General features: G+C 39.5%; 1 protein-coding gene across 1 annotated transcript in view; it reads right to left on the reverse strand.

The window, feature by feature from the left end:
* zdhhc8b (zinc finger DHHC-type palmitoyltransferase 8b) overlaps window positions 1-3091 on the reverse strand; it is a 118103-nt gene extending 115012 nt beyond the window's left edge. Inside the window, exon 1 of the mRNA XM_037680605.1 lies at window positions 2988-3091. Within this exon, the coding sequence (XP_037536533.1) occupies window positions 2988-3091 (104 nt within the window). The remainder of the gene's footprint in view (window positions 1-2987) is intronic.
* Between the last annotated feature and the right edge of the window lie 6099 nt (window positions 3092-9190).

Consider the following 9190-nt stretch of genomic DNA (forward strand, 5'->3'; position numbering starts at 1 on the left):
CCAACCAAGACCCTAAACCTAACCAAGACCCTAAACCTAACCAAGACTCTAAACCTAACCAAGACCCTAAACCTAACCACGTGAAGCTATTATGAGCGCTAACAAAGCTAAAAACAGAGCCTATTATCATCGCTAACAACGTACCTTTAAACCCACTAGGAGGTACAGGAGGTGCAGTCTGACCGCTTCATATGGAGATGATAACAACTAATAACGGCCATTTAATGGCTGATAGCATCCGAAGTGGGTGCACAACCAGCCTAATGTAGGTGACGCACACTTCCTCATGGTTTTTGGCTAATCCAGCCGAGTGCTGTGTTTACATCGAGTGCATTCCCACACTTCTGGATTGTATTTCTGGAATAACGCTGGGTAAAGTCTTTCTATTTGCATAATTTCATAGCTCCTTAGATAAGTAACATTATTGACTGACTATTTATGTATGTGAATGTTTCTGTCCAGAACCCTGAGACGACTCTTGTTGTGACTTGGTGCTACAGTAGTCCCTCGTTTATCACGAGGGATCCGTACCCTGAAGACCCACAATAAGTGAAAAACCGTGAAGTAGGCATAGTAGTACAAGTAGTAGTTTATTTTAGTATATATATATATATATATATATATATAGATGCTCTCTGCCTCCTCTGCCCTGTGCCACCTGCAAGTGCTCTCGGCCACGCCCACTTTTCCGCTCTGCACAGTGAACAGCTGATCAGCTGCAGCAGAAACTTTACCCTGCAGCAGTAAGGGCTGCACCAGGTGCTAAATAATTTAAAATAATTAATTTTAAATTAAAATGTCATGCCGATTGTGCGGCTCATCCATTAATCAGCCAGTTGTGTGTCATGTCCAATTTTAGTTTGACAAACCGAGATAGAGCGAGTCCGTGATAAACCGCCAAGTAGCGAGGGACTACTGTATGTAAATAAACGGAATTGAAATTGAATTGAATAATTTCATATAGGCCAGGACCATTTTTAAAATATATTTTATGGCCTTTAGTTAGTTTATGGGTTTGCTCTGCATTTGTACTGGTTTTACTGAATCTCACACAAAACTGCAGCTTCAGACGTTGATGAAGAAAAGCTCGTGGAACATGTTGTGGAACTGCTTCCTGTACCGCTGAATGAAACGTGTCCTGTGGACATAAACATGCAGTGAAGCTGCTGCAAGGACAGACAGCTCGCAGCAGTTTTATCTTTACCTCACAGGTGTAAGACGGACAGCCGCTGCCGTGCAACATTCCCAAAATCATTTTCAAACCCTTAGGGAGCCTTGCAGATATGAAAAGTGGGGCGATGTGGATTTCATTGATAAGCTGACAGCTTTCACTACAGGCGAGTGAATGAATGTGCGTGGGAGGGATGATTCAGACCAGGAGCATCAGCCTACCCTCAAATCCTCTGACCTCTCCATTCACCAGCTGGGGAGGTTTGGGGTGCAGACCTTCCTGCTTGTGGGATCTGTACACACTGATTGCAGCCTTCACTGAATTAGATTAGAACAAAAGCAATGCACATTTCCTGAATCTGCTCAAAATGTTGGCTCAAAATGCTCCTTTCCACCAAAGGAAGCTCTGTTCCTGGAGGCTTGCAGAAAGTTGTGATATGGAAGCCATCAGTGCAAAATGCAACTATCCTATTGGACTTATTTCAAGGGAGTACTGGTATTCAGGGCCAAACAATGAGCTGCAGCCTGTTAAACAATCACAGCATGTCTTACTGGAAGTTTTCTTTGCACAGAGTGATCAGCATGAGTCTGCACATCAAAATGAAGCTGCTCATCGTATCAGCAGGCGTTTCTGACCCACTGCCTACAAGGTTAAACATCTCCAAATGGTGGACTGTGGTCTGGATTTGGATCCAAATGAAGACATGTGGACCCAGATATATTCTCTCTCTCTCTTTCTCTTTGTATGGATGTATGGACGGACAGAAAGAGTGGATTCAAGGTTCTTTATTTGTCGTTCACACCACATGTGGTACATGTGCTGGAACGACATTATGTACACAGAGTCCCAGTTACATCCAACAAAAGTACCAAATGTAAAAGAACAACAGTAATAAAATACACTAAGCACCAATATCATAAAAACAATACACCGAACAGCAGCACGGGCATGAGTCTGTGTGAGCAGATGAGCATGCATGAACACATCAACATGAAACAGATCAGCAGCAACATGGAACAGATCAGCAGCAACATGGAACAGATCGGCAGCAACATGGAACAGATCGGTAGCAACATGATGTGATTCTTCAGTGATTATCCTGGTTAGAGATTCATGATTCTGGGTAGAAGCTGTTCCTCAGTTAATGCTCCTTAACCTCCTTCCTGAGGGGGTTGTGGGGTGGGAAAGATGAGTCACCTACGCCTGTCTCTACCTTCATTTGCCCCACAGTCCTTGAGCAAGGCCCTTAACACCACCACCCTCTCTGCATCCCTCTGCTCCACACATGTGGGCTGTGGTAGCTCCGTGGTTGTATCAGAATTGGCATCTGGTGTAGAAACAATTGACAATTCTTTGTGCAAGTTAGCTCACTGTATATATATATATATATATATATATATATATATATATATATATATATATATATACATATATACATACATATATACATATATATATATATATATATATATATATATATATATATATATATATTAGGTTAGGTAAATCTCAGGTCTGGCTCGTTTCTTTCTGCAGAGAAGCTGCCTGCAGACACAGGCCTGAACAAAACAAGACGGTAAGTGAAGAAAACAGCCTGTCACCAAGACAGATTTTAAATATATGTAAATATGTATCCTGGATTTTTTCTGTCAGCTGACAGACCTTCTCCCTTCAGACCACTTCTGTCCACCCGTGCAAACTTCCAGCTCCAACCTTGAGCATGCGTCAGGATATTCCAGCTACAACCCGCTCCTCTATGAGCTTTCTGGCTCTTTGAGAGCGTGCACAAAAAGAAGAAGAAGAAGAAGAAACGTACGTGAAAACGAAGAATAAAGTGGTCGATCCCACAAGGAGCGTGGCAGCGGTGGACACTGGGATGTATTTGGTGGCTTTAAATCTCTTTCCAGCGCTGTCGGGCATTCTGTATTTTCCACATTCCTCACTTGTTTATTCCGGTTGTAGACGCATGTAAGAAAAAGAGACGTCCGGTGAGCTGTCCTCTCAGTCTGTGGCCATGAAGGAACGAGCCGCCGCCTCTGCCGTCGCTGCAGCCGCAGAGCTCCAACCGTCAGTGAGCGCGAGCCACACCGAGCTCCCTGAAGCCTGGAAGTCCCGCCCCCAGCGTCCAGCCCACTGCTGACGTCACAGAACCGCTAGAAAAGGTGGAGCTTCGCTTAAAAACCCGGAAGTATTCATGTCCCCACTTTTTATTTTTTCATTTACTTATTTATTTTTGTTAGTTTATCCACTCTCAGTATGTTTTAACATCTAAACGTAGCTCAGATTTTAAAAATCTCTTAAATGGGATATTCTGGTCTGAATAGGTGCAAATTTAGCTGTGGTGCCAAACTTCATCCAGAATTATGTGAATTTGAGTTTTTTTTGCTCTTTTTTAAGTGCAGACACACGGAAAAACCAAACAGAAGACTTTTTTAAAATAAAATACCAACTTCCACTTTTAAATTCAGCAAAGTTTTTATGTACCAGTGTACATCCATCCACCCAGTCCCTCCACAAATACAAAGGAAACTGGCAGAAATTATGGCAAGCCAACTTCAAACCAAATAAAATCATGAAGTAATTATACTTAGTCCAAAGTCACTCAAATTAAACTTTATGTGTACAGCACAAACATAGAAATTCTGTATTATTTTTAGAGAGGAGTCGACGGGGGAGAGGACAGCCCCAGAAATCATCTCATCACCATCAATGGTTGCCCACTGTAGGAGTGTACTGCTTAGTAGGGAAAACAGTTTGTTTGTGACTTCTCAGACTGATGAAGTCCTTCGGATGGATGGCGAAACGTTTCTCAACAACAACAAAAAACTGTCCAGATGACCCGACTGAACATTGATGGAAAAATACAAATTGGAAATACATAAAAAAAAGTTTGTATCTTTATTTGGGCAATGTATCAACTTTAAATTTAAGTGGTAAAAATGTCATTAGAGATATTTATTATTCATATTTGATTAGATAACAAGTAATTGAGCATTGGTGATTACTCTCCTATAGGTGCAACATAATTATACAAATCTATAAGGTGTTCTGAATATTTAAGCTATACCAAAATTAAAATGTGCCATGTTAAAATAAAACAGGTAAAATGAAAGTTCTTATGCACATGGGTATAATAAATGACAAACCCTTTTTTGCAACCTCAACCTTTTTAATCTGTGCAATATTTTAGATATCTACATTTAAGTGTAGATATCTAAAACACAAGTTTATTGTAGTAAAATCAACATATTTTAGATAATATGGGTATTTATTGTAGATAGGAAAAATGTACTTGTGTACTTTTAGAGCTCAAAGCTCATCACACTTGAATGAAGTGAAGGAAATGGTCCTCAGAAGAATAAAGTCTGATATGTGAACCGACTGTAAACAAGAAAGGTGTCTATCTGACCCTCTGACACAGTCATATTGATTAAGGAGAACTAAATTATGAATATATGCAAAACATCCTATCTGATCGTTAAATATTAAAATGTACATCCATACTTTGAAATGATTTTTAGAGATCTTAAAGTTGCATTTTTCTACTACGGTATAATTTGTGAAACCCATGAATTTTCAGTGGGAGTTAGAATTCTATTTTAGATAAATTAAGTTTAAATTATGTTAATAAAAATATATGTGGTAAGGAGAAAATGGTATTATTGAAACTGTAAAAAGAAAGAAGTGGTTTCATTAATGGCCTGCCACTCAGGAAACTTTTAAAATGTAATGTCAGGGAAGATATGAGACTTTCCTTCAGAAAATTTACATAGAAAATAGAGTGGCAGAAGTTTGTGCGTTTGTTCCCACTGAAACATGATAAACATGATAAACATGATAAACATGATAAACATGATTTCATCTTCCTGGACCTCTCAGAGTTGGCTCGTTTCTTTCCAATAAAGAAGGGGTTATCTGCAGACCAAAAATGGGCGTTTCTGGAGAATAGGCGTTTGTAAAGGACAAAACTGATTGGCTAACTGTATTTACTGGCGCTTTAGGTAAGTTATCGTCCAATCAGATGTGGCCCCGGATGGTTTTTATATCGTCCAATCATGTGTGACCCTTCAGATACGCCCATTGTTTTATCGTCTAATCAGATGTTGTCTTCCCGACACGCCTTCCGAATTTTTCTGCAGATATTTCTACTTGACTTGCAACAGCTAACGTGGAAATTGGCGCCCTCTTGTGGTCAAAATCTGTTTGGCAGAAATTGCGAAATAAAAATCTTTGATTCGAACAGGCCAGAGCCCTGTAAAGAGAGAGTTGCGACACTCCCATAGACTCCCATAGAAATATCGTATCGGCGAGTTCAAAGAGTGTCGCAACTCTCTCTTTATAGGGCTCTGTAACAGGCCACCGTGGTATTTATTGGCAGACAAGCTGGGTCTTTGATTTAAACGATTTAAAAAGGTTGAGATTGCAAAATAGTTTGTTGTTTATTATACCTATGTGCATAAATTGTGTTAATTTTGCTGTTCAAGGAACTGGAACAATAAAAATATTGTAAAAAAAAGGTAATTGTGTGCACCTAAAAAAAAGGACTGAACAAAATTATAATTTTAATAATAAACAACTGTTGCTGTTTATTTTATACTGCTGAGATTTTTGTGTGTGATGTTTTATGTACTTTATTATGTACCTTGTATGATAGTGATGGTACTGATGATATACAATAAGACACTTAAACAAAAAAAGAGGATTAAACAGCTTTGTGTTTTGTTCTGCACTGCAGACGAGACTCAGACCTGTTTGAAATACACCAATAAACCTTAGCAACACAATTAAATGTAATGTTTTTTTTCTTGTCGTTCAGCTTAATTTTATTAGATTCAAATGGTATGAGTGTTTTATAATGAAACACTCTTTACTTGGTGAAAAAATAAGAAAGTTAAAATATTTTTATGCAGAAATTAATTAAGATAAAACCCAAATATTTTATATACAAATATTACAAAGTCCTTGACATGAAAAAGACAGAGAAAACAGTAAAAAACAACAAGAACATTTACAAGAAAACAAAACACCCACCCCTCTACCACATTTGACTTAACAGCTGAGGTGGTGAGGTTGTTTTTATCAAACATGACGCAGTGCATTATGGGTAAGAATAACTTCTTTGGTCTCATCTGTCTAAAGGTCATTGTTATGTCTGTGTTTTATTCAGATTCAACTTTACAAACTTAACTTGTGCTGCCATGTTTTTTAAGCTATATGTCTTTCTCCTGCAACCCTTCTGAACAAGCTTTATGTTGTTCTGTCTTTTTCAAACGGTCCTGTCGTGACCTTTAACCTGCTAACGGAGGCCTGTAGATTCTGTGATGGAGCTCTCTCTGAATAATCTTTCTGTGGACTGATGGACTTGCACCTGTTTGAAAAAGACATTTTACCATTTCACAGATTGATGGGCGGCAACAATAGCTTCTCTAAGGTCATTGTTGATGACTTTCCATTTTAACATTGTGTTAACATGCCTGTACACTCCAGAGCAGCAAACTGACAACATCCCAGATTTTATAGAAATGATCACACTTATGATAATCAATCAATCCATCCATCCATCCATCCATCCATTATCTTTACCAGCTTTTTCCTTTTTGGGTCACTGGTGTCCATGTCCAGCAGTCACAGTGCTTGAGGCATGGGACACCCTGGACAGGTCTCCAGTCCATCACAGGGACACATAGAGACAAACTACCATTCACACTCACACCCAGAGACAATTTATGCATGTTTTTGTCTGAGAAAACGCATGCCTGTGTGAGGAGAACATGCAAGTTCCTTCCAGAAAGGGGCCAGGTCAGGATTAGATCCGGCAACCTTCTCATGGAAGGGTGACAGCTCTTTCCCTGCTCCTGCCTGCTCATTCATTTTAAATCTTATGAATGCAACAAGGCTGTTTTAGTTTTCCCCCTCACATATTTTTCATTTAAGCTTTTTTTTTTTTAAATACATTTCCATTCATTCATTCAACCTTTATTTATACCAGTTAGTCCCACTGAGCCACGAGGACTCACAAGAGAGACCTGGATTTTAACAAAGAGTGATGACAACAGTGGATAACAACGACAACAATAGACATTCACAAATGATTCAAACAAATTATGATTTTATTTTTTTACAATTTAAAACAAAATGATCATTAAAAGGTGAAAGAAACGTAGCGAAAAAGCAGCTAGGTTGTAAGGCGGTGTAGAAAACTAAAAACAGGAGCATGTCTGCATTGTTTTTTGACAGAAACTTAACAGATTTTTAAAGCCACGTAGAGGTCAAGGTCAAGAGCTTCAGATCTTTTTGCAAGATATTCCAGGAAATAGGAGCAGAGTAGGAGAAGGACCTGAGGGAACACTGCAGTTAATTATGTCCTGAGAGCGCACGCTGTAGCTGCACTCACGCAGAGACATGTAGGAGGAGATGTATGAAGGCAGCAGACCAAGAAGTGATTTAAAGATGAAAATGTACCAGTGAGAGAGTCTGCGTGAAGTTAATGGTGACCAGTTAACCAGTGAATACAGGGTGCAGTGGTGGGTACGATAATCACAGCCAGTTATGAATCTTAGTGCACCATGATAGACAGCATCCAACATCTGCAGGGTTCTTGTAGGAGCGTTCATGTAAATAATGTCACCGTAATCAATGGAGGGAAGGAAAGTCACAGATACAAGGTGTTTCCTAGCGTTCAGAGTTAGACAGGATCTGTTTCTGAAAAAGAAACCCAGTTTAACTTTCAGTTTCTTTACCAAGTTTTTCACGTGAAGCTCAAAAGAGAGACGTGAGTTGACCAAGATACCCAGATATTTGTAGGAATCGACAAATTCAATAGGGACACCATTAAAGGATAAAATCACAGGAAGAACTGCTGGGACCGACTTCCTGTTTGAAAACAACATCCCTTTGGTTTTTGTCGGCGTTTAGGACAAGTTTGAGACGGAAAAAATTGGACTGGATAATGTCGAAAGCGAATTGCAAAAGCTGGAAAACCTTAGCAACTGTTTTAGCTCAACAGTAAACAACTGTGTCATCAGCGTAGAAATGTATGGATGCATCAGGGATGCTCTGACCTACATTACCTATGTAGATTGTAAAGAGGGTGGATCCTAAGACTGAGCCTTGTGGTACACCATTGTTAACTGTTAAATACAGTGCCTTGTGAAAGTATTCGGCCTCCTTGAACTTTTCAACCTTTTGCCACATTTCAGGCTTCAAACATAAAGATATAAAATTTTAATTTTTTGTGAAGAATCAACAACAAGTGGGACACAATCATGAAGTGGAATGAAATTTATTGGATGTGTCAAACTTTTTTAACAAATAAAAAACTGAAAAGTGGGGCGTGCAATATTATTGGGCCCCTTTACTTTCAGTGCAGCAAACTCACTCCAGAAGTTCAGTGAGGATCTATGAATGATCCAATGTTGTCCCAAATGACTGATGATGATAAATAGAATCCACCTGTGTGTAATCAAGTCTCTGTATAAATGCACCTGCTCTGTGATAGTCTCAGGGTTCTGTTCAAAGTGCAGAGAGCATCATGAAGACCAAGGAACACACCAGGCAGGTCCGAGATACTGTTGTGGAGAAGTTTAAAGCCGGATTTGGATACAAAAAGATTTCCCAAGCTTTAAACATCCCAAGGAGCACTGTGCAAGCATTCATATTGAAATGGAAGGAGTATCAGACCACTGCAAATCTACCAAGACCCGGCCGTCCCTCTAAACTTTCATCTGGAACAAGGAGAAGACTGATCAGAGATGCAGCCAAGAGGCCCATAATCTCTCTGGATTAACTGCAGAGATCTACAGCTGAGGTGGGAGAGTCTGTCCATAGGACAACAATCAGTCGTACACTGCACAAATCTGGCCTTTATGGAAGAGTGGCAAGAAGAAAGCCATTTCTCAAAGATATCCATAAAAAGTGTTGTTTAAAGTTTGTCACAAGCACCTGGGAGACACCAAACATGTGGAAGAAGGTGCTCTGGTCACATGAAACCAGAATCAAACTGTTTGGCCACAATGCAAA

The sequence above is a fragment of the Nematolebias whitei genome, chromosome 8 (assembly GCF_014905685.2).
Source record: "Nematolebias whitei isolate Nwh7 chromosome 8, NemWhi1, whole genome shotgun sequence".
Classification (NCBI taxonomy): domain Eukaryota; kingdom Metazoa; phylum Chordata; class Actinopteri; order Cyprinodontiformes; family Rivulidae; genus Nematolebias; species Nematolebias whitei.